The sequence below is a fragment of the Panthera tigris genome, chromosome D1 (assembly GCF_018350195.1).
Source record: "Panthera tigris isolate Pti1 chromosome D1, P.tigris_Pti1_mat1.1, whole genome shotgun sequence".
Lineage (NCBI taxonomy): Eukaryota > Metazoa > Chordata > Mammalia > Carnivora > Felidae > Panthera > Panthera tigris.
In genome coordinates, this window is record NC_056669.1 from 111,228,146 (window position 1) to 111,251,376 (window position 23,231).

The window sequence follows — 23,231 nt, forward strand, 5'->3', positions numbered from 1 at the left end:
CATGCCACCCGGCCCCGGAGCGCACGGCGTCCCGTGCGGCGCCCTCGCCAGCGTCGTCCGACCTGATACGTGCGTGTCCCCGTCCAGAAACCTGCCCCCGTTCTCGGAACCTCGTGGGTTGGTGACCAGCTGCTGCTACTCACGGGCCCGCCAGACCGGGCCGTCCCTGAGCCAGGGAGCCTTGGGGCCACGAGTCGCCACGGTTCGCCGATGCTACTCGGCAACCAGCGTTTTTACCTTGGAATGCTAGTTGCCTGTTTCGGCTTGCCCTGCAGAGGGAAAAATAACTATTATGGTCTGGGTGGCAGAGGGCAAGACCTCTTAGATCTTCTCGCCTTCCACGGGAGACTTTGGCCGCAGACGCAGGCTTCTTCTCCCAGACGTGGGCCTAACCGCCTCCTTTAGAAAGGTGTTTGGGTCTGTTACGCCCCGGACGCAGACGAACCACGTTTTTAAATGCTATTTTTTCTGTCACATGACATCGTCTGATAGGTGGTAAGACCCCAGGCCCCTCCTTGGACGCTAGGCGTCTGCCTTCACGCATCACCCGCAAGCTTTTTTTTTTTTTTTTCGAAGGTGTGCTGAGTATTTCTGTCTGTCCAAGTCGTTCACCCATGCCCCACCGCGCGCGCACAGACTTCTCTCCTCCGTGACGGTTCCCACCAGGTGACCCAACATTGTTTCCTGTTGTAGACAGACAAGGTGAAGCTGACCTGGAGAGATCGGTTCCCAGCCTACGTCACCAACTTGGTCTCCATTGTCTTCATGGTAAGTTCCGGAAGGCTAAGGCGGGAGAGGTCAGGGAGGCCCACGGGGAGAGGTGTGTGCTCGCCCAGACCAGAGCCGGCTATCAACGTGACATTTGCTCCCGTCCCAGGGTGCAGGGCGGGGGGAGGCCCCGAATGATGGGAGGGGACCAGGATTCCGCAGAGACCCCAGGGGACCCATGGGCCCCCGGGTACACGGTCCCCGGCACACGGCTCTCGCTCCCAGAGTGACACGTTCACGCCATTAGTCGTTCAAACCTAAAACTTTACCCATGTGAAGACAAAACTGGGTGGGGTTTTTTGGGGTTTTTTTTAAAGAAAATCATGAAATAAATAATGCACAGCCAGAACAAGAATGAGAACAGTGCTGTTGAAGCTGCTACGCCTTAGCCAGAGCCCTCCCGCCTCCCAGGCAGCCACCTCGCCAAGGGTCTGTCGCTCCAGGCCCATCAACGCTGCCGATTTAAATCAGCCAACGCCCTGGCTCTCTTTGGGGGTTTTCACCCCACATTACTTGGGTCTCATCCCTGGAAGGCCTCAGCCCCCTGCTACCTGCTCTTTGATCCTCCCGAGAGGTCAGGGCCACCTGCGGGCACTGTAAAAAGGACCGGCCCCTTGCCCGGCTTTACATTAGAGTCTCGCACGGCCCCCGGCCCTGTGGGCTGATACCCAGGGGCCTGGGGTTGGCCGCCGTGGACCGGACCGGTGCTGAGTGCGTATCCAGCGGCCTGAGGGCCTTGCGGGGCGTCTCTCACTGAGTCCTGGAAACCTGCCTGGCCTGATACCTCCCCCTCCTGCTGATGAGGACACAGGCCACGGGGCGCGTCCCTCCCCCCAGGCCACCAGGCAGGAGGTGGTAGGCCCAGGTGCCACTCAGGCATCCTGCCCCCGGAGCCCCCCTGCTCTGTGTGAACCCAACTGGAGGTGGGGGGCGTGCCTTTGTCCCTCATGGATGAATCAGTCACGGCTCTGTCCCCCGCCCAGGAGCTTCATTCACCGAGCACACGCTGGTTGAGTGCGCCCCCACGTTCCTGGTCCCGGGAAGGCCAGTGTGAACACGCCAGCTAGACCCCCGTGGCCCTTTTGACCCAGAGGGGGATCGCCCGCGGGCAGTGAGACCGTTGTGGGGGCGCACAGCCCCTTGGCGGGGAGAGGGGGACACCCTCCCCACTGAGTCATCCTGCGGGCCAGCCGCCCGGTCCCCACCTCCACGTGCTGCCTGGGGCCGTCTCTGGGGCCAGGGTGGTGCCCTCCCCTGGGTGGGGCCCTTTGGCAGGAGAGAGGGAGTTTCCAAGGAAAGCCCTCATTCCCGGGGCTGGCTGGGGAACGCGGTCAGGGTGTGGCGTGGGCTGCAGAAGCTTCCTGAGCGGGGCGCGGTCACCACCGGGCACCCACAGATGTGTGCAGAGCGAAGTTTAAAATAGGAGCTTTCCTAGATTTCTGATGGCTGCAGCCTTGCTCGGTGTTGGGGGGGGTGGGGGGGGGGGGGGAGGAGCCACAAGCTTTCCAGGCTGTGACCTGAGACACAGAGGACAGTCCCACGCCTCTGCAGCACGGTCCCGGTCCTGGGAGCCACGAGGGATCAGCCTAACCGGGCAGGGCCTGCCCTCCCCACCCTTAACGGGAAGAAGTGACACGGGTCACACAGAAGGGAACGGAAACAGCACAGAGCCTGGCCCACAGGTGGAGTTGGGCTTGGTCCACAGCCGGGCTCAGCCACCCTCATTCTCAGTGCGCCCCTGGGGTGGGGGGATCCTCAGTGCGTCCTTGGGGCCGGGGTGGGGAGCTGCCTGTGTCCTCCTGCCAGTTCAGGACAGCTGGAGAGTAAAGATGGAATCATCCGTGGGGAGTTAGGGCCTCTGAGGAAAAGCAAGAGGAACCCAGAGCTCCACACGGACTAAAGTCACCATCCCAGCCAGCGCACCGCCCCCCCGCCCCCGCCTCGGTTACCGAACGCCTCCTGCTCAGGGCCACGCTGTGGGCAGAACCTACCCCCCCAAGTCAGCCTGGCTCGCACACACCAGGCCAGCCCCTGGGGTTCCAACCACCCTGTGCCCTGTTGGGGTCCGTGGGTGGGAAAGGAGGCACGGTGCCCCACGGCAGGTGGCAGAGAGACCCCGTGAATGTCAGGCTGGGTGGACTCACCTGGTGAATCCCGGCTCGAGCTGGGTGACCTGGCCTGCTTCCCTAGCCTCTCCGAACTCAGTGCCTTTTCTCAGAGAACAGAAACCAGCCCCTCGTTCATCTGTCCGTGAAGGTTTGCCAGCCTAGAGCCCTGGCATTGAGAGGGTGACAGGAGCCCATGTCTGTGTTGAACCCGAATTGCTGTAGGCTTGGGGCTGGAGCTAGGCGTGTGGGGGTCTGACGGGACCTCCTCCCCCCGCAGATTGCCGTGACCTTCGCCATCGTCCTGGGAGTCATCATCTACAGGATCTCCACCGCAGCCGCCTTAGCCATGAACTCCTCCCCGTCCGTGCGGTCCAACATCCGGGTCACGGTCACGGCCACCGCGGTCATCATCAACCTGGTGGTCATCATCCTCCTGGACGAGGTCTACGGCTGCATAGCCAGGTGGCTCACCAAGATTGGTGAGTGCGCGCCCCAGGCGACCGTGGCCGCCTTCCCGCTGTGGGGCCTTGGGCTGGCCCCTCACCCTCTCTGGGCTTCACTCACGTGAGAGGGGAATACGTGGTCACGTGCATCTCACCCCTTCTAGAAGTCCCAAAGACAGAGAAGAGCTTCGAGGAGAGGCTGATCTTCAAGGCTTTCCTGCTGAAGTTCGTGAATTCCTACACCCCCATCTTTTACGTGGCTTTCTTCAAAGGCAGGTAGGGACTTCAGTTACTGAAACTCACGGTCTCTCCCAACACGGTCCTCCCAGTGCAGGAGAGACTCTCCTCCCCATCTCCCTGCAGGCCGGAGGCCAAGGCCCAGGGCAGAGCGGTCAGTGTGGTTCTCACAGCCTAGCCCATGGAGAGGCCTGGCTTCTACAGGGGTGCCAGACAGCAGGGACCCCAAGAAGCAGGGACCCCAGACAGCAGGGACCCAGGGCAGGAGGGACCCCAGACGGGAGGGACCCCAGACAACAGGGACCCCGGGCAGGAGGGACCCCAGACAGGAGAGACCCCAGACACCAGGGACCCCAGGCAGGAGGGACCCCAGACAGGAGGGACCCCAGGCAGGAGGGACCCCAGACAGCAGGGACCCGGGACAGGGGGGACCCCGGGCAGGAGGGACCCCAGACGGGAGGGACCCCAGACACCAGTGACCCCGGGCAGGAGGGACCCCAGACAGGAGGGACCCCGGGCAGGAGGGACCCCAGACACCAGGGACCCCAGACAGGAGGGACCCTGGGCAGGAGGGACCCCAGACAGGAGGGACCCCGGGCAGGAGGGACCCCAGACACCAGGGACCCCAGACAGGAGGGACCCTGGGCAGGAGGGACCCCAGGCAACAGGGACCCGGGGCAGGAGGGACCCCAGATAGGAGGGACCCCGGGAACCAGGGACCCCAGGCAGCAGGGGCCCTGGACAACAGGACCCCAGGCAGCAGAGCCCAGGGCAGTGAGCTCCAGGTGCCCTCACAGGGGGGCGGGATGACTGGAGAGGATTAGGGTTGCAGGAGAAGGTAGGAGAAGGGCAGTCATGGCCAGCTTGCTGTTCCAGCTAGTGGTGTGGCAAACCCTGTGCCGGGACCCTCTGAGACACCCTGGGCTTGGAGGGGCTTGTGGCCCACCCCCCAAGACTCCCCAGCATCCCTCCTGCCAGGAGCTAGCGGGTGTGATCCCAGAACTGCTCCAAAGTCTTCTTCCTCAGCATCGTGTGATTTAGTGGCCACCGTCCCATGCCAGAGCCCAGCCAAGGGGTCCAGGCTCCCCTGAGATCATGCATGACAACGGGGCAGGACCTGAGAGGTCCCCGCCCTGAACGTCCTGCAGGAGGCCGAGAAGCTGCCTCAGGGACCTCCCCTCCCCCACCTGACTTGACCGTGGCAGGTGGAACGGTCTGCCCTGCAGCTGCTTCGCCTCAGTTCCCCACCCCCACCCTGCTGCCCGGGGCCGGAGGGGGGGGGGGGGCTTCCCTCTCAGTTTCCCTCTGAAGTTCCGTCTCGTCTCACCCCCGTGGGTTTGGGAGTAATACACAGCACGGCGGTCCTGGCTCAGCCTGGGGGTGTGCTTGGGGGGGGTGGGATCCAGCCCCCTCCTCGGGGTCTCCCCGCGCTGCCCCTCCTCTCCCACTGCCCCCCCTCATTGCAGGTTTGTCGGCCGCCCGGGTGACTACGTGTACATTTTCCGTTCTTTCCGGATGGAGGAGGTAACTGACCCCGTGTTCTGTTCTGCTTCCCCGGTTGTGTCCCCACGGCAGACTCCGCAGAAGCACATGTTGTCAAGTAGCGTTTCCCTCCTTCTTGGGGGAGTCCTTTTCTGCGGTCCGGCCGCTGGGGTGGGGTTTTGATCTCACTTGGTGTATCCATGTAGGATTACCCTCAAAGGAGAAACCAAAGAACGATGCCAGTTGTATGTTTCCCCCCCTTTTCTAGTATCTAGAAGGTTTTCGTCTCTGGTCAGAATGGATTCGTGGGGGAGAAACAGAACTCAGCTTCATTGTTTGACTTTAACATAGAAAGGCCCACCTCTCTCCCCTAAATCTGTGCTGGTGACCTTCGGCTTTTGCTTGGCCGATCCAGCCACCGTGGGCCTGGTTAGGACACCTGCCACTCAGTTGGCTCCTGCAGCCCCGTCAGACCAAGCCGGGGCCCCAGGGCCGCCCGTGGCTCGGGCCTCGGGAACAGTAGGGTGGGCTTCAGGTACCGGGTGATCTGGCTGCCCAGGGCACAGCCTAGAGGTTCAACCCCCTGAGTGCCGGCCCCTGAACGTCCCAAGACGTGGGCCTCATGTTTGCAAAAGGACCGTGAAGTGATCTCCCCTTCTAGGACTCGTTCTTTACATAAATGATACCCTGCCAAATTCTTTAATAGTTGCAGGAATTGGAGAAATGCCTTTGCAAAATAGAGTAAAGCCAAGGACATCGTTTTTAAATGAACTTGTGGCTCTCCAACATAAATTCTGTGGTAACAGTGTAAAAAATGTTGTCCTGGACCTATGGGGGGGTCAGCTCTGCCCCAGAGGGCCGCCCAGTGTCCCGTGAGCTCTTTTCACTTGCACAAGTGAAGCTTCTGGTCCGTCGCCTGCCTGCCCATCACCCAGCCTAAGGCGGTTGGTGCAGGCCCAGCAACGACAGGGGACAGGGACGTTAGACCTCAGAGGGGTGGCCAGCTGCCTCACCACGTGGCTTCCCAACTACACAGGCCCCGGCCTGCCGTGGCCATATGGGGACTGTAGATGGACAGTGGTGCGTGGGATCAGGCCACTGTAGCAAAAGACCACAGATCAGGTGGCCCCGAAACGACAGGACTGTATATTCTCTTAGGTTCTAGAGGCCAGAAGCCCAAAATCAAGGAGCCAACAGGGCGGTGCTCCCTTTGAAGGCTCAGGAGCGGGTTCTTCAGGCCTCTGTCCTGACTTCTGGGGCTGCTGGCATCCTCGGCTGGCCCTCCAATCTCTGTCTGTGTCTTCAGACAGTCTTCTGTGTATCTGTGTGTTTTCTCTTCTCGTGAGGACACCAGTGACGGGATCAGGGCCCACCCTACTACAGTGTGACCTCGTCTTAACTCGGTCACGTCTGCAAAGACCCTTTTTCCGACTAAGGTCATACTCTGTGGTTCGGGGGTTAGGATGCGGACATATCTCTGTGGAAGACACATTCAACCCACAACATGAGGGCTGACCTCCCCTCGCTGGGGGCTGCGGCCGTCTCTCCAGGATGGGCCGGGGAAGGGGGGCCTGATGCCCCTGCTGTCTGTCCTGCAGTGGGGGGGGGAGGGGTCTGATGCCCCTGCTGTCTGTCCCGCAGTTGGGGGGGGGGGGTCTGATGCACCTGCTGTCTGTCCCGCAGTTGGGGGAGGTGTCTGATGCACCTCCTCTCTGTCCCGCAGTGGGGGAGGGGCTAATGCACCTGCTGTCTGTCCCGCAGTGGGGGAGGGGCTAATGCACCTGCTGTCTGTCCGGCAGTGGGAGAGGGGCTAATGCACCTGCTGTCTGTCTGGCAGTGGGGGTGGAGGGGCCTGATGTACCTGCTCTCTGTCCCGCAGTGGAGGGGGGGAGGGCTGATGCGCCTCCTCTCTGTCCCCCAGTGGGGGAGGGGCTAACGTACCTGCTCTCTGTCCCACAGTGGGGGATGGGGGGAGGGCTGATGCACCTCCTCTCTGTCCCCCAGTGGGGGAGGGGCTAACGCACCTGCTCTCCGTCCCGCAGTGTGCCCCAGGGGGCTGCCTGATGGAGCTCTGTATCCAGCTCAGCATCATCATGCTGGGCAAGCAGCTCATTCAAAACAACCTGTTTGAGATCGGCATCCCGTGAGTAGCGTGTGGCCTCGGGTCCGAGTAGGGGGGGGGCGGCGGATGGGGCCCTATGGGGCCCCGGGGGGGTTCTGGGGTGGTCTGAGTGGGTGACAGGTGGCGTGGGGTCTGGACCAGGATGGAGCACCAGGAACAGGGAGATGGGGAGGGCGGGCGGGGGGAGGCAGGGCAGAGCCACCCCGTGGGGGACGAGGAGGGGGTGGAGGCCGAGATGACCCCCTGGTCCCCAGCGGGCTGAGGATTTGGGGTGCTGACAGGCACCCTCAGACACACGAGCCGGCTCCCTGTGATCAGCAGGTGGACCCCCTGGAGGCTCCGTGTCCTTACCTCGTGCCCTTTGAGAGTCACGCCCCACTCCCTCTCCACGGCCGCCTGCCCTCTGGAATCAGGGACACTGGATGCTTTTCAGTGACCCCCGCCCCGCCCCCACCGCGCTGTCCCCTGACAGCTGCCGGGCCCTTCCTGGGGCTTCAGGTGGCCGTGTGCCCTCCCTGCACCCCGTTGCCCTCTGTCAAAAACCAAGCGAAGACACTTGACCCCTGCCTCTGGGGGGAGGGCAGGGGAAATCCCGGACGGAGAGGCGCTCCCAGCGCGTTAGGGCTTAAAACACTCACCGGCTCCGAGAATTAGAAACGCGACTCGCAGGGGACGGGCCCCGGTGCCCCGAGCCGTCTTCCCAGACACCTAGCCGCAGTGACGCCGTGTCCCCTCAGGAAAATGAAGAAGTTCATCCGCTACCTGAGGCTCAGGCGCCAGAGCCCCCCCGACCACGACGAGTACGGGAAGAAGAGGCAGCGCTACGAGGCGGATTACACGCTGGAGCCTTTCGCCGGCCTCACCCCCGAGTACATGGAGATGAGTGAGTGGGGGCGGGGCGCCTGTGCTGGGGGGGGGGGTCCCGCGGCCCCGTGCACCAGAGAGGCCCCCGGGGGGCTCAGCGGCTTGAGCGTGCGACCCTCGATCTCCGGCCGGGTCGTGACCCCCCCCCCCCCCCCGGCTCGTGAGCCGAGCCCCGCGTGGGGCGCAGAGCCTGCTTGGGATTTCCTCTCCCGCTCGGCCCCGCCCCTCCTCCTGCTCTCTCTCAAGATAAAGACGTAAACTGGAAAATAAAAGGAGATGACGCAGGGGTGGAGCCATGTCACCAGCAGCCGTGTCTCTGGACGGGAGGATACTCAGAGGTGGCACAGCACTCTGAGCGGGGCCAGAGAGAGAAGTGGGGAAAGGGCGGGTGCAGCCTGCACGGCCACCTGGAGCCCCTCGGCCCCACCTCCCCCCTCCATTCCCGCCAGACCGGCCTCCTTGCCGTTACCCAAACACTCCGCGCTCATGCCTGCCACGGGGCCTTTGCACTAGCCGTGCCCTGCCTCCCTAATACCTGCGTGACTTACTCTCTCCCTTCAGACCCCACCAGAGGGGTCTTCCTGACCACATGTTTAAAGGGGCAGCCCCTGCCCTGCCAGCTGTGACCCTGGGCCTCCTCCCCTGCTCTGACACCTGGCACCAGCCGGCCTCTCAAGTCCCCGTCGTGCCTTCGCCTCTATCTCCCGGCGGAGTGATGGAAGTCCTGTGACAGCAGGACCCTTTTTTCTCTTCACGGCCGTACCCCCTACACCTAGAACGGATCCCGGCAGGCAGGGGTGACCCTTCTCCCGGACCCCAGGGCTGAGACTAGACAGCCAGGGAGGGAGCAGGCCCACGGCGGTCCTCCGAGGCGTATGGTGGGCACTCGTACATGTGCGTTTGGAGAATAGACAAGCAAAGGTGGTCAGGGAGACCCCGGCGGAGGGGTCCCAGAGTGGAGGGCCCCTGGCCACCACGGACAGCACGTTTTAAATGCCGGCTCCGGGACCAGCTCCGTGCAGGGTGGGACCTGGGACCTAGCCTTGTTAACAGATACCCGAACAAGGCAGCGTGGCCCCCTCGAGGGCCCCTCTCCTGCTAGCTCAGTGTCCTACCCAGCTCCCCAGATGATTTGTCAAGAAGCACCTTGCCGTTGACTCAGAAGGAAAAGCGCGTTAAGACTTTGAAAACTGGAGACGGTGCCGTGTTGAGATACCATTCTCTTTTCTCCTGCAACGAAATCCAAGATGAACCAGAGATGCTCGGGGGGCTCCCTTGCCCTCGTGGACCTCCGTGGACCCCCATGGGTCTGCTCCCTCCCTGGCTGTCTTGTCTCAGCCCTGGGGTCCGGGAGGAGGGTCACCCCTGCCTGCCTGAGGCCAGCGGGAGACCAGGCAGCGAGAAAAGTGGCCCGTCACCGTCTGGGAGACAGGTGCCCCCCCAGATTTGGATTCCTGGGGCGGCCGGAGGTTACGTCCCACTTTCCTGTTGGGTACGGTAAGACCCTGGGGCAGGCCCCTGCCCACCCGGGGAGCGGCCCACCCGGGGAGTGGGCCGGGGAGTGGCCCACGCCGTACCCGCTGCCGGTCTCCTCCTGGAGGACGGACCCCCCTGAACGCCTGTGGCACACAATGCCCGAGACCGGAAAGAAGGCGCAGTTTGGAGCCCAGCCCCAAGCCATCACCGGCTCCCCTGCCTGCTTCGAGATCCACCATCAGGAGGCAGCACCAGGCAGGAGCGGGGACCCCACGGCCTCGGGCACCAGCAGCCCACACCGGGCCCACAGCCAAGCTCGTCTGAGGCCTCTGTCACCTCTAGAGCCGCCTTCACCAAGACCACGTCCATACAAGCGTCCCGCGGAGGCCCCCGGGCCCCGGGAGAAGCCCGCGGCCCGGCTCCCAGACGGAGGCTCCCCTGGGGCCCCACCTGCGGCGCTAACAATGGCCACACTCAGCCTGCCGGGCACACGTTGACATTCTGCCGGCTTCCTTGTTTACCGCCTGGCAGCCAGGGCCCTTGGACAGACTGTACAGTTCCTGAACCGGCCTCCCCCGTTCGGTTCCGTGCAGCAACCTTTACCTGACCTCTCCCCGGAGCCCGGCTCCGCGCTGGCCGCAGCGCCCGAGGGCGAAGCCCCACCGCCGGCTTGGCTGACCGTGAGGATGATGGGCAAGAGGAGGGACACGAGGCGGACCGTCCTGGACAGTGGGTCCAGCCGGCTCCCCGAGGCCCCATGGGAGGGGACGACGGGGCTCTCGCAGACCAGGGATGGTGGCGGGACCCCTGGCTGCTCAGGACTGCCCCCGCCAGGCCCTTGCCAGCCCCGGCACGGCAAGGGCACCGAGGCTGGGCCTTCCTGCGCACAGGGCCTTTTCCCCGTGATCTGGTAGGATGAGATGTTCGATACGCCAGTGCATACCCGTTATTCTGGGGTCAACACTGAGGGCCAGAGCAAAATGTGGAATCCTCCCTACAGCCCCCTCCTAGCCCAGGGTCACCCAGGGTTGCAGTGGGTGTGTCCCCCGGGCCCTTCTTATGTGGGTGCAGGGGCCACGTCAGAGGCAGGACGCGAGCCAGACCCAGCCCACACAGTTCAGCTTGGGGCACGTGGGGCCGTGCATCCTGCCGGGGGGTCCCACTGTGGGGACCGCTGTCATGGCGCCTTGCCATGGAGATCCGCCATGGGGACCGCTGCCATGGGGTCCCACTCTAGAGATCTGCCTTGGGGGCCGCCACCACGGGGCCCCACTGTGGGGGCCGAGGGGCACAGCAACGAGCTAATTGTCCTGCTCTCCTTGCAGTAATCCAGTTTGGCTTTGTCACCTTGTTCGTCGCGTCCTTCCCCCTGGCCCCACTGTTCGCGCTGCTGAATAACATCATCGAGATCCGCCTGGACGCCAAAAAGTTTGTCACCGAGCTCCGCAGGCCGGTGGCTGTCAGAGCCAAAGACATCGGTGAGTGACCCTCGGGAGCTGGCTCTCAGGGCACGCCGGGTTTGGGGAGGGAGTCCTGCTCCCCAGGAGCCTGACCCAGAGCCGGAGGAGTGGGGTCAGGCACGTGTCCCCCTGGGCTCCTTGCCGCGCCTGTGCTGGGTGGAGACTCGGGGGCCGGGTGTGGGGGGCTCGAGACGTCGAGGCTCCTGCACGCCCCCGCCCCAGCCCCGGGCCTCCTGAGAGCGTCAGTGCCTCGGATGTGTGCGTGTCCCCACAGCCTGCTGCACGAGGAGGTCCCCGAGGCCTACGTGCTCTCCCAGGCCCTCCGCACCACCCCTCTCCTGTCCGTGTGGCCCCCGGAGCACAGACAGAGCTAGACAGATGGGCAGTCTGTAGCGTGTCGTGTATTCAGTCAGCATTCACAAACAGGAAAGGGGAGGCGGGAAGGGGCCCCTCCCACTGACGCATGAAGGGCACTGCATGGCTTGCCTGTGGGGTCAGGGCCCACGGGGTGTTAACCCCGAGTCACTAAGGGTTCCTCATGGGGGCGCAGGAGAGAGGCTGGGGGTTTCGGGAGGCTGCGCTTGCGGGCATCGTGGGAACTGACCACAGTGTCACCCGTGAGGATGATTCTCTCCACGTGAGTCGACTTAACTAAACCAGGACCCCGTTTTCAAGGTGAAGGCAAGGAAGGTCCCACTGTATCTTGAAATGAGATGGAAAATCACAAAGACGCACCGAAGTCCCGTTTCACACAACTTTAGTTAGAACGGCCCGTCTGTGCTCACTGACAGAAGACACAAAGACTGAGTGGCCTGTTAGGCAAGTTGTCACTTCCCTGAGACCAGGGCGGGACGCCATCAGGGCAGACGTAACCTTGCTGAACCGTGGGGGCTTCTCCGGCACCTGGCCCTGGATCATCCTTGTGGGAAACGCCTGTCACCCATGTGGACGACTCAGTGCCACGCTTTGAGGATGAGCCCCGGAGGGTTACGCCGGGTTTGGGGGAGGGGCCTTGACCATTTCCGGGGGCCTTCAGTGTCGGGTCCTCCAAGGAACCTGTCAAGGAGGCTTGGGGAAATCCTCAGTCCCGTTTACCGGAGGGGGAGACTGAGGCCAGGTAGTTAACAACGCTGAGCGGGAACCGGAGACAGGAAGCCCCCAGCGCCCCCCACCCCCGCCCCGGTCTCCCATTCCTGTGCACGTCCGTGAGAAGAGGCTTTGCCTGGAAAAGCTTACATTGCACACCAAAGTCCCCAGAAGGAAAGGGCCGCTTGCCAGGCGCTCCCTGGACAGCCCCTGGGCATTCTGGAGCCCTGTGGCGGTAAAGACAAGAGTGTGGCCTCCCCGACAAAGGCCTGATTCTCAGGCGCCCAAAGGCCCCGGGCGAGCCCACAGTGGGTGTGTGTTTGCTTTGGCCCCTTGGCTTGTCAGTGATTCCCCTGCGGCCGCGTCCTGAAACTCGCCAACCCATCGGGCTGAGAGGGAGCGCCTGGGCCACCTCCCCTCCCTGCCCGCCGCCAGTGAGGCTGGGATGCCCGTCTTCATTCTTTTGCCCACGGCTCCCCTTTTCTCCCCGTTCTTACGGGTCAGCTGCTCACTTCCTGGTTCCTGTCTGCTCGGCTGGAGGCATAAGCTGCCGGGTTTTCACGGGCTGTTTATGGGCTCCTTCACCGTGACCTTTCCTCGAACAGGCCTCTGTGTTGCTCCTGTGATCCGTGTGCGCCCCGAGGGGACACGCGGCCCCAGGGGCCCCCACGGCCTGCGCCCAGGCGCCAGGGGCGGCTCCGAGGGGAGGCGCTGCGGGGACCCAGCTCCCTGCCAGGGGGAACCCGGCCCCGGCTTCCCAGCCCTGACCTGTGACACCAGGCTCTTTGGAGCCTTCCTGGCGAACAGCCGCTGCCCACGTTCAGCTCCTGGGCACCGCGTGTGGTCGGGCGAGACTGAACACCTGCCCGTCTCGTTCTCGGAAATGGGGTTTAGCGTCCCCCGGTGCGGCGGGGACACCTTGAAGACTGAGACCGCGCCCCCCCCACCCCCCCGCCGAGATTCTCAAGGAGCCGGAAGGTTTTCGTCTTGTACCTGGAGCTCATTGGAGCATCGTGTGCTCTCTACAGCGTGCGGCCGAGTAGCTCAGAGGGACGGTCAAGACGCAGACAGAGACTGACCCTGCGGGCGGGGCTGGCGTCCTGGGTTTGCTCGTCTTGAACAAGACCCCGTGATTTCGGCACGGGGTCCCCCAGCGGATCTCGGGTCTAGACACACAGAGACATCCTGGGGCCCGTGGGCCGGGCTCCTCAACACTCCCATTGCCCAGGCTTGCCTCCTGTGGCCCGTTGGCCTGTCACCTGTCTCCTTTCCCCGCACTGCGCTCGGGTGGGTCCGCCTCCCCCGGGAGTGCCAGGCTTACCCATGGCCCAGCGCCTCGTCTGCGAGGTCTCAAACCCAGAGCCCGCAGGGCCAGGCGGCCATGTGAAGGAGTGAACAGCAGGCCCAGAGGATGCTCTCGTGGCACAGAGCAGCGGGCACTCCCTTCGTCCGTGACCCGTCCTCCCGCTCAGCGGGGACTGGACTTGGGAGGCTTCCGTGGTGGCTCCGGCCTGCAGAGAACAGAACCGCAGTGTGTGGCCCGGCCAGGAGGGGGCGCCCCCACAGCCATGGCGCCGTGCCAGCCCCCGCGGACCAGAGCGGGGCCTTCTCTCTCTCAGGGGCTGCCGGTCCAGGTTTTTAAAAACACATCATCCTGCTCTGCAAGCACCAGTCAATGTTTTTTAAGTCGCACGTGAGCGAGCTCGACGAAACACCCCCGTGCCAGGATGTGAAGGGCTCTCCGCCCTCTTGCGGGCACTCGGCAAACGTGGACCCGGGAGCGCCGAGCCCCCAGGTGCCAGACAGCACGCTGGACGCCAGGAGAGACGCAGGGAGGAGCAGCTCGCGGCCCGCAGCCCGCCCGGGAGCCCGGAGTCTGCAGAAGGGTCTCCCAGCCCCGAGCAGCAGGCAGGAAGCACCGGCAGCTGACCTTGCGGGGACACGTCACCCCTGCCAGGGCCGCGGCCCGCTCACCCCCATCCCCGCCGGCCCCCGTGAGGGGAGACAGGCAGGGTGGGTGCCCGCCCGTGCTGTTCCGGCGGGAAGGCGCCTTGAGAGCCGCCCCGGTCGTGGAGAAGGTCCGGTCCTGGCTCCCTCGGGTGCTGGAGCTGCTCGCCGGAGGCGGGGAGGCCACCCTCGCTTCCCACGCGGCCTGGCGGAGTTGGGTCTGCCGCGCGGAGCTCAGCGGCTGCGTCTGAGCCTGAGGCCTCCGCTTCTGGGCCCCGCAGGCCTGCACTCTTGCTGTCTTCGCAGACACCACGGGCCCGGGTGGCCCCCCAGCGCCCCCCGCGAGGGCAGAAATGCCCACGTGTAGCTCTCCCTGGCCATGCCTGCAGCGGTCTCCGCCCTGGGTGGAGGAACCCCACCCCGCCGTCCTCTTGCACGACGACAGGAGCACCAGACCTCTGTCCCCATCTCAGATGGGTCCGGGACAGGGAGGGACCACCGGGACTGGGCTCTGAGCCCACCAGCTGCCCATGACGCGTGCCTGGCCCGATAGGGCCCCGCTAGGCTGGAGGAGGAGGGGGGCAGTCAGGGGCCTAAGGGGCAAGGCCGCCCGGGCCCTCAAACAGGGCACTTCCTCCCCGGGCCCTGCTCCCCTCACCTCTGCTGGGGAGGCCGGCAGAGGAACATGCGTTTGTCCGGCGCTGGGCGGGGCCCCCTCTGCTCAGCCGTGATTAGGTACAGGACAACCCCGGGCTGGCGGAAACCAGGGCTCCCGGGTGGGAAGCGTCTCGCACCTCGCTGCTGTCACGTGAAGCTCAGGTCGTGAGGCCGGCGTCGCCAGCCAGGGGCCCTGGTACCGCTCGTTGGCCCGGACACTACGTCTGGTCTGTCCCTAGACACAGTCCTAGGACCACAGCTGCGCAACGGGTCTAGGACACCCGGACCTCGCGGGCTTGGACCCTTAGGGGCAGGAACCGCACCCAAAGTGAGTCTTTGTCTCTCCAGAAGGAAGGGCTTTATCCACGCCAGTTGGCAGTGTGAACAGGTTCACGGGAAAGGCAGCAGCTGATTTGAAGCACCTCATTCAGAAGCTACAACTTGCAGATTACAAACAGCTCTGTCGTCAGCCAGGGCCCCCCCCCTCCGAGCTCCAGAACATCTCCTCACCTCCATGCATCACAGCGGGCCCACTGGCCGGCAAGCCCGAGTCACTGAGATCCGGGTGCAAGGGGGGGGTCTTGAAACCGCTGCTCTCCTCCCCCAGGAATCTGGTACAATATTCTCCGAGGTGTCGGGAAGCTGGCGGTCATCATCAACGTAAGTGACGCCGGGGACGTCTGCTGAGTGGAGGCCCCGGCTGAGCTGACACGCGGCGGGGCGCCCTTCGCAGGGAAGCTGGGTGGGGTCCCTGCCTCCGACTCCGGTGCGGCCCCAGCCTGGCGGAAGCATCTCCTGTCTAGACACGTCCCTTGGTCGTATTGAGGGGTTGGGACGAGCAGTGGGATTGGCAAGTTCTTCTCGACCTTTTTCTATAACCTTGAGCCAAATTCTCCGTATGTCCACCCTGGCTCTTAGGTCCACTCTCTCCCCAGCGTCCTGAGAATACGAGAGAGAGAGAGAGAGAGAAGACAGAAATTACTCCGTAGCAATCATTCTGTTCCTCTTTTAAAAACTTAGCTTTTCCCCTTTATATAAAACGCATGCCTATTCTCCAGAGGTTCCGGAAACGCAGAAACATGCAGATAAGGGGGCGAAGCCTGCCATCCCCCCACACCCCCACCCCCACCCCCCCCCACACACACACACCTGGAGCTCGCTAAGCATTTTGCTTTCCCCACCAGACTCCTGCCCGGGCAGCCCTCCTCCCCAGAATCTCATCCACACCTTCCTGCCCCATGGTGCCACCCACCCTCCCGGCCTCTCCTGCCTCTGAGCCTACAGGTTACAAGGGCAGTGGCCCCTCTGTCATGCCAACCAGCCCTCAGTCTCCCCTGCAGCCGCCCGTCTAGGTCCACGTGACCGTGCTGGGGCCAGGACCGCCCTGGGCTGAGCTGTCCGGTGGTCCCTAACACATGCTTCCGCGCCCAAGGCTGAACCCCAGGCGTGCAAACCCCAGAGAGCCTCACGGGTCCACCACCCTGGGACCCTCGGCCCTCCGCCTGCTGGCCGTGCCCGAGCCCCCAGAAGCTGCCTGTTTGCACACAGGCGACTGCTCTCAGGAGTAGGCACAGCCTGGGGCCTGCACCATGCTGGGTCGGGGTCGGGGTCAGGGTCAGGGCGAGGCCTGGGGATCCGGCCCCCACAGCACAGGAAGTAAAGCTCAGTCCCGGAGAAGGGACCCTCAGAGTCCCCCGACGCTGCTTTCCCTGCCGGTGGCCGCCCCCCTGCCCAGTCGAGGCTTTGAAACCCCTCGTTAAAGGGCCACGGCGGGCAGAGCGGGCACCCTGGACAGCGACGGCCCCTCATCCCGACCTGGGTGGCTGAGCACAGGGCTCTGAGGCGGAGGGCGGTGCTGGAACAGGGGACAGTCTCCCTGGGGCACAGGGGTGCTGCGAGCAGCTGGAAACATCTCATGGGAACAACCAACAGCAGTAGTAACGGCAGCTAACATTTATCGAGCATCTAGAATGTTCCAGGCCCTTCCAGGCTCTTTGCACACATCCACCCATTCACACACACGACCTTCAGGGCGGGGGCTGTCATGGCCCACCTTACGTGCCAGACAACAGAGGCACAGAGAGGTCAGGCGACTTGCCCACCACCACACAGCCAGAAAGAGGCCGGGCTGGACCTCACCTGAGGCCGTCAGGCTCCGGGGCCCTGCCCTGCCATTGGCACCACACGGGCTGCCCCCAGAGACGGCTCTGGAATACATGGCCGTTTACCAAGACCTTTCTACCCCCACGTTCCCTCTCAAGCAAGCCAGGAAGGCGAAGCACGCAGAGCACAGAGAGGTTAGGTGACCCACCCAAGGCCACACAGCCGGTGAGAGGCAGCATCTGTCCCCGGGACTTCTTGCTGGGGGTGTCCTGCTCCCTGCCCCCAGGCCCTCCCCTTCGGCTGCCAGGGGGGCCTCCGGGAGTGCCTGGAACTCTCATTTCTTCGCTCAACACGCTGCTCACGTGGCCAGCTCGTGGGCAGAGGGTCACATAGCCAGGCCCGCTCGGGGCGAGCCCCCCTCCCCCACCCAGCCGGGGGTCCGCGCTCACCCCGCTGTCCCCTGGCCCAGGCGTTCGTGATCTCCTTCACGTCCGACTTCATCCCTCGCCTGGTGTACCTGTACATGTACAGCCAGAACGGGACCATGCACGGCTTCGTCAACCACACCCTCTCCTCCTTCAACGTCAGTGACTTCCAGAATGGCACGGCCCCCAACGACCCCCTGGATCTGGGCTACGAGGTGCAGATCTGCAGGTACGGCTCTCAGCGTCTCTCTCGGGGCGCTTCTGGGCAAACCCCAGTTCGAGTGAGGGCTCTTTCAGGGGCAAGCCCCAGAATGGTGGCACCAGGAGGGGCTTTATTGGTTCCTTTGGTTGTCGAGCAATTGCTTTCGTGTTTATTTAGTATTTTGAGAGAGAGAGAACGTAAGCAGGGGAGGGCCAGAGAGAGAGGGCCAGAGAGGATCCCAAGCAGGCCCCGCACTGTCAGTGCAGAACCGGATATGGAGCTCGGACTCATGAACTGTGAGATCATGACCGGGGGTGAAATCAAGAGTCAGACATTTACCGACTGGGCCACCCAGGTGCCCCCTGTGAGCTCCTTTAACTAAGGAGGCCAGGACAGCTTCAGGCATGGCTGGATCCAGGGGTCACAGCTTGCCATCCGGCCCCCCTCTGGCACTGCCTCCCAGCTTTGCCTTACTCCGTGGTGGTATCGTGTTCTGGTGGGCAGTGAAGACGCCCTCTCTGCTCAGCCAGGCCAGGGGCAGAACGTCTTTCTCAAGAGTCGGGGTTGAATCTCGCTGGCCTGCCCATCCCTAAGTGAAGCACTGTGGCCAGAGGGTAGAGGCTAGACCTGGGTCATGTGCCAGGGTGTGGGGTCGTGGCTAGAGAATTGAGAAGCCCTAAGGAAGACTGGGCGCACTGACTTGGAGAAGAAGTCATGGATGAGATGGCCAGACCTGGGGGGGGGGGGGGGGGGGCCCATGGCCAGACACCGGGGGGTGTGCAAGGAGCACCCCAGGAAAGATGGAGACAGGATCAGGCATGGGAGGCAGAGCTGAGACCTGGCCATTCCCTGGGCCTCTTCCACACCTGGGTTAGGGTCTGCGGACCCGGGAGCAGGTGGCACGGTCCCAGCTATCCAGGGACCTCTGCAGATCAGGGTAAAGGGGAGGCAGGTGGAGGGTGGATGGTGGGGGGCGGGGGTGGTAAGTGCAGGGGCGGGGCAATGCGGACAAAAGCAGGGAGGAGGGAACCGGTGTGAGCTCGTCTAACTCAGCTGAGATTCAGAAACGCAAGACCTCAGAGGCCAAGAGCCCAGCCACGGAGCCCGCGCGGTAGAGCTCGGCGGGTCCTTGCCCCACTTTACACATAGTCCGATAGACTCGTTCATACGTCTCCATCACGTCGGCCAACTGAAGGGGAGTTGGGGCGGGGGTGGGGGGCGACTGCCAGGCTCCAGGGTACCGATGGCGGCAAGAAGTAGCTTCCAGCAAAAAAAAACAGGCCCAGGAACTGGAAAACCAGCAGCACCGGGGCCTTTGGAAAAGGGAAGCAGGCCTGCCTGGCTTCGGGGCTCCGGAGGTCCTGTGGACAGCAGGCGCTCGAGGCTGGCCCTGCGTGACGACAGCCAGGGCGGGGACGGCGGCGGAAAGGAGCGAGTGAGAGCGAGGCCGGCCAGGTAGAGAAGGCGCGTAACACAGCCAGTCCCGCGACACAGCCCGGTTCCCAGAAGCCCACCCACCGACTCGCTTCGGTGGGCTCGGAATCGGGCACGGAAATCCCAGGAAGGGCCCGGAATGGTCTGCTGCCAGCTTCGGGGTGGTGACCTGGGGAGGGGACGGCGTGGGGGGCTGGAAGTGCAGGGAAGGGGGCCTCCGGCCCCCTGGGTCTCCTCTCCACCAGCGCCTCATCTGTGTTGTCTGAAGGCTCCACGCTAAGCACACAGGCTCGACCCACGTTGCTAAGGGTCCGTTTTAGAGCAAGAATAATAACGAACAGAGAAGGCACGGAGATGTGTTCACGTTATCAGAAATTCCCTCTGAAACGTCAGTGTTGCCATTTACGAGGTTAGCCTCGGTTTTCCGGAACCGGACGCTGGGTCCCAGACACTGGCTGAGGAAGCAGCTCTGTCCCATGCATCAGCCCAGGGTCCTGGCCACGTGGGGGAGGGGCCAGGGACACAGGGCCGGGACCCGTTTGTACGTGTCTTGTTTTTTCCCCCATGGACTCAGAAGACCGTGGGTCAGACCGCTCCGCTCCCTGGGATTCAGGCCCCAGCCAGGCCTTACCCGCCACCCCCGCCCCCCCAACCCTTGGCCAAGATCCTGCACCGCGGGCCTGGGAGCTCCGGGCCTCTGCCAGCCGCACCCACGCACGCTGCCTCTCACAGGAATTGGTGGCAGGGGGTGCGCCAGCCTGGGGCGGTGGGTGTGGAGAGATGCAGAGCAGCACTGAGAACTGTCATCGCTGCTGGCTACCACTTATCCCTGCACCAAGACAGGCACTGTCCCATCTGATCGTCACAGCCACCCCCAGAGAGAGCGTTAGCATCCTCCCCATGGGGGCTGGCAGGCAGAGCTGGGAAGGGGAGAGTAAGACCGTCTCTGATAGACGTCGGTGCAGATGGCAGCAGGTGGCATCGGGACAGGTCTGTAAGTGGGCTTTGAGGGATGCATAGGAGTTTGCCAAGGAGCCCAAACATACTTTCCAGCACAGAAAGGAAAGGGAGGAGCAGGTGTGTGTGGCCTCTGACGCTGGAAGAACAGGGGCTGCCTGTTCCCATCAGAGAGCAGGTCGAGCGAGTCCTGTGTCACCGTGCAGCTGGCACCCAAGTGCGCGTTCCCCCGCCCGGTCCTGTCTCTGGGTTTGGCAGCTCAGTGCCGAGTGGTTCCTCAGAGACTCCCATCCAGCTCGCTCTAGAAATAAAGCTCCGTGGGTGAGGGGCCCTGTCTGTAGTGGGTTCCTGAGTGGCCACCCCCGAAACGGGGGCCGGAATGTAGTAGCTGCTCAATAAATGCTTCTCGTGTGACTGAGAAGATGGCGACTGAGGCCCAGAGGGGCCAGGCCGTTGCTCGGGAACACACAGCAAGGCGGTCACTGGCTCTGGATGCAGGCCAGGGCTGTGCCCGCAGAGCCAGGTGCTTACTCTTCTGGTCCCCTCCACCGGACCTCAGCTTTTCGGTGCCCAGCAGGTGCGCCTACGGCCCGGCCCCCGGAAACCGCCCCCGCCACAGCTCTGATGGCTTTGGGGAAGCCTTTGCCATGCGTACCACAGGGTCAGCGCCATTAAAGCCAACAGCATCCCCTGAAATTGGAGGGCCTGGGTGGAGGCGGGACCCTGGGTTGTCATCCTCACCCCGCCTCCAGAGACTGGTCATCTCGGGACCTCTGAGAACGAGAGGGCGGGCCGGGCCCTCTGAGGCGGGGGGGGGGGGGGGGGGGGGGGGGCAGTGCGCGATGGCAGGGCGGTGACAGGCAGGCAGTGAGGACGGTGCTCCGTGGAACGAGGGTCAGTGGGGGAGAGGGTGTCCGCCCAGGCAGGGGGCAGTGGGCAGCGTCTACACCTGGTAACCCAGGGAGGGGGATGGGCCGGTGTCATGTGGAGATAAGGAGGGGACAACCAAGAAGCTTCAGCGGGAAGAGAGGAAGGAGGTGCCCCTGCGGTGCTGGGTCCCGTGGGGCCAGCAGGCAGGCAGGGGGACAGTTGGCTGGCAGGTCCTGTCCCCACCAGTCGCGTGTTTGACCTCATACTTGGGCTGCTTTCGGAGAATGTGTGTTGGTCTGTTTTGCAGCAGTCTCCACAGTAGACAGGAGAGACTGGAGAGGTGGGTTTCAAACCTGGGGTTCGTGGAACCCAGCGGGGGTCTTGTGGACGGTGGGCATTGGGCTGAGGTTGGGGGGGCTCCAGGCTTGGGAAACCAGGCGCCCCCACTTGCTCTGTGTGACCCACTAGAGTCTCAGGTGAGATTCCTGTTAGGAAGAAGGGCTTTGCTGCCTTTAAAAGTCTGGAACCTCATGGGGCGCCCGGGGGGCTCAGTCGGTTCAGTGTCCGACTTCGGCTCAGGTCATGATCTCGAAGTTAGTGGGTTCGAGCCCCGCGTCGGGCTCTGTGCTGACAGCTCAGAGCCTGCAGCCTGCTTCGGATTCTGTGTCTCCCTCTCTCTCTGCCTCTCCCCCCCTCCCCCACTCGCACTCTCTCTCTCTCTCTCTCTCTCTCTCTCTCAAAAATAAAGAAACATTACAAAATAAAAAAGTTTGGAACCCCAGGACCGGATGGTCCCAGAGTCGCCTGCTGTGAGCTCATATGGATGGGCCCGTGGGGCCACGTCGCGGTGTCTGCGTTTTCCATGAAGCCCCTCGGGCCCTGCCCAGCCCTCGGGGGTCCAGGCCCCCCCCCCCCCGCCCTCCAACACCGAGAGTGACTCACCCACCGTGTGAGCGGCTGGTCTGGAGCCTCTTCCGCCAGGGAGGGCCGCCGCGGTGGTGGTGGCCCGAGAGCTGGCAGAGGCCTTCCTGAGGCCACAGGGCGCCGGCCGGAATCCGGTTCCTGCTCGAAGACCCACACTGATGCCTGGCCATGTCTGCAGGTACAAGGACTACCGGGAGCCCCCGTGGTCGGAGCACAAGTATGACATCTCCAAGGACTTCTGGGCCGTGCTGGCAGCCCGGCTGGCCTTTGTCATTGTCTTCCAGGTACGGAAGGTCCCCGTTCCCGGAAGGTTGGAGGGTTGGGCCCTGAGGAAGCACCGTGAGCCCAGGACAGGGTCGGAAGGCAGGAGCTAGCCGGCAATGGGGACGTTTAGAGGCCTGGGGAAGTTACTCTGAGGCCCCCGAGGGAGGGACCTGAGGTCACCATAGCTCCATATAAGTGGCTTTTATTGAAGGAGACAGTCTCCCCTCTCGGCCTCTCAGTGTCTGTGTGTATCAGGAGACATCCCCAGAGGACAGGACCGGTACAGGCAGGAGGCCAGGGGGTTCCCTGCTGACTGCAGACCCCAGCCAGGAGCCAGGGGACCCAGCCCCACCTGGTCTCTAGGGAGGAGACGGCTTAACTCCGAGGCCGAAGTGACTCCCAGTGGATGGGACCCCAGACTGGGGACCGCACCGGTACACACAGCACCTGAGGTCCCAGAGATGGGGGAGCAGCCTTAGCCACGTGGGCCCAGCCACGGTTCCATTCACGTGTGTCCCACTAGCATCTGGAATCCCAAGAACTGGGTTCAGGCCTCCGCTCTGCCTTTTACACACACTGCGGCTGCGGGCGGGACTTCTGCCCCCCCCCCCCTTCCTTGAGGCCGTGCTGCCTCACCTGTCAGCTTTCCAGAACACTCTGCAATAGGAATGACTAGTGTCTGGGGCTGAGTTTACCAGAAGCAGAGCCTGAGACAAGGATTCTGTGCAAGTGGGTTACTGGAGGAAGCCTCCCAGGAGAGGGGAAGGGAGTGCAGCGGAGAGGGAGTCTCAGCGGGAGACAGCCTCACCCGATCTCGCGAGAGCTCCAGAGCATGAGCCCCAGCACACGTGGGCCCACCTTGAGGCAAGAGAGCGCCTCTTGTCCGCCGGTGTTGGCTGGTCATTGGCCGCAGGCCGTTCAGGCCGGGAAGAGGCAGACAGGAGGGGGCGGCTCCCTGGAGAGGAGGCAGGTGTGAGCTTCAGCAGCCAGCACTGGCCGCAGCTGGGGGCTGGGGGCACCACCCAGGAAAGGCAAGAGGGTGAGGGAGGGCACCAGCACCATCCACAAGGTGTCTAACTCAGCCGGATGTGCCGACAAACGATCACTGGACAAGAGTTTTAAAAACAGATTTCGGTTTTTCTGTAAAAGCCCATCATTTGCTTTCTGCGCACCAGAAACTTCCCCAGGGAGGGAGCGGACTTTTCGGGTAGCCCTGGGAGGCCTTGCGAGGTGAAGACGGGGCTGTGGAATCATCAGAGACTTAGGTTCCATCCCCTTTTGTCCTATTTCTAGTTTACCTACTCTCCTTAAAGCCTGACGCTCGTTATAGGCCGATCGTATCCTTTCTTGAGCTTCCCAGCCCCGCGAGTCAGAACCACTCAGAAACTTGCTGTGTGCTGAG

At 63.5% G+C, this 23,231-nt stretch overlaps 1 protein-coding gene across 12 annotated transcripts in view; it reads left to right on the top strand.

Moving 5' to 3' along the window:
• Positions 1–23,231, top strand: part of ANO1 (anoctamin 1) — an 81,966-nt gene that overhangs the window by 56,952 nt on the left and 1,783 nt on the right. For 11 of the 12 annotated variants that reach the window (XR_006208497.1, XM_042958992.1, XM_042958982.1 and 8 more), the window contains 10 exons: positions 694–768; positions 3,154–3,355; positions 3,484–3,595; positions 5,023–5,080; positions 7,081–7,181; positions 7,898–8,043; positions 10,826–10,978; positions 15,258–15,310; positions 17,223–17,407; positions 21,744–21,849. Coding sequence is in view for 11 of the 12 variants with exons in the window: in XM_042958992.1 (XP_042814926.1) it covers positions 694–768; positions 3,154–3,355; positions 3,484–3,595; positions 5,023–5,080; positions 7,081–7,181; positions 7,898–8,043; positions 10,826–10,978; positions 15,258–15,310; positions 17,223–17,407; positions 21,744–21,849 (1,191 nt within the window). In the remaining variant the exon portion in view is untranslated. Of the gene's footprint in view, positions 1–693; positions 769–3,153; positions 3,356–3,483; positions 3,596–5,022; positions 5,081–7,080; positions 7,182–7,897; positions 8,044–10,825; positions 10,979–15,257; positions 15,311–17,222; positions 17,408–21,743; positions 21,850–23,122; positions 23,203–23,231 lie in introns of those variants that run through there. The other variant, XM_042958991.1, reaches the window with a different exon arrangement.